We start from the raw sequence: 861 nt of genomic DNA, 5'->3' as shown, positions 1-861 counted from the left end.
ATCGAAAAGTAGTCAATTTTGATTAAGCATAATTCAGAAACTATGTGATAAAATGTACTGAAACTTTGCAAAAGTATCTATCAGTTGCTTAATTAATTTTGTTCAAAGTTTCGTGATTATCTCGAATAAAATTTATAACCAACAGTGTTTAGGTGATAACTGGCTTAACAATTTTTTGTTATTTAACGAGATGAATTAATTGTTTGAATCTGAGGATTTTTAGATCCTCAGCAGTGCGTTAAATCTGATAAAGCGAATGTGAGCAGTATTTCAACCAACCTTCCAAGAATCTTCGAGACACAGCCGTTGCTGACCTGCAGAATCCTGGAAATGTCACACGGCCTCGCGCCAGAATGCGCCAGTTCGACTATCTTTTGCCTGGTCGAGTCCGGGAGCGGTCTACCACCGACGAACACGCCACCGAGCTGATTCACACCACTGTGGCCTGAAAGTCGAAACACGTGCTCGTTAGTTCTAAACGGGATTAGCGAGGATTCACACGGGGCGCATTCTGCCTCATGAATTTTCGCGATATATCATTTTTCACCCCCCGTCAGAACTCGCCAGTAAAAAAAAAAAAAAGAAAAGAAAAAGAAAAAGGGAACAGCCGAGGAGGAACCATCGACGGGGAGGGAGTACGTGTGTCCTCTTTTCTTTTCCGGCCGATCTCCGAGGGGATGAAGAACTCCGGGTTAGGGGTTGGCTGCAGGCGTCAAAACGTTAGCAAATCCCATCGTAGATAATCTTCGGCTCATTGTGCCGGTGACAAGACGAACACACACACACACACACACACACGGGGAGTCGGCGATGTCCTTCGTTCTAGCTCCTCGCGGATCTTTTATATTCTCGCAGCTAGGC

General features: G+C 44.7%; 1 protein-coding gene across 1 annotated transcript in view; it reads right to left on the bottom strand.

The window, feature by feature from the left end:
• Positions 1 to 227: 227 nt before the first annotated feature.
• The window catches only part of LOC108626535 (paired box protein Pax-6-like), a 1,271-nt gene continuing 637 nt past the window's right edge, over positions 228 to 861 (bottom strand). Inside the window, exon 2 of the mRNA XM_018027259.2 lies at positions 228 to 445. Coding sequence (XP_017882748.1) covers positions 228 to 445 — 218 coding nt within the window. The remainder of the gene's footprint in view (positions 446 to 861) is intronic.

This window comes from Ceratina calcarata, unplaced genomic scaffold, assembly GCF_001652005.2.
Source record: "Ceratina calcarata isolate Rehan_Ccalc_2016 unplaced genomic scaffold, ASM165200v1 scaffold414.2, whole genome shotgun sequence".
Classification (NCBI taxonomy): Eukaryota; Metazoa; Arthropoda; class Insecta; order Hymenoptera; family Apidae; genus Ceratina; species Ceratina calcarata.
This window is presented reverse-complemented; position numbering and strand designations above follow the sequence as displayed.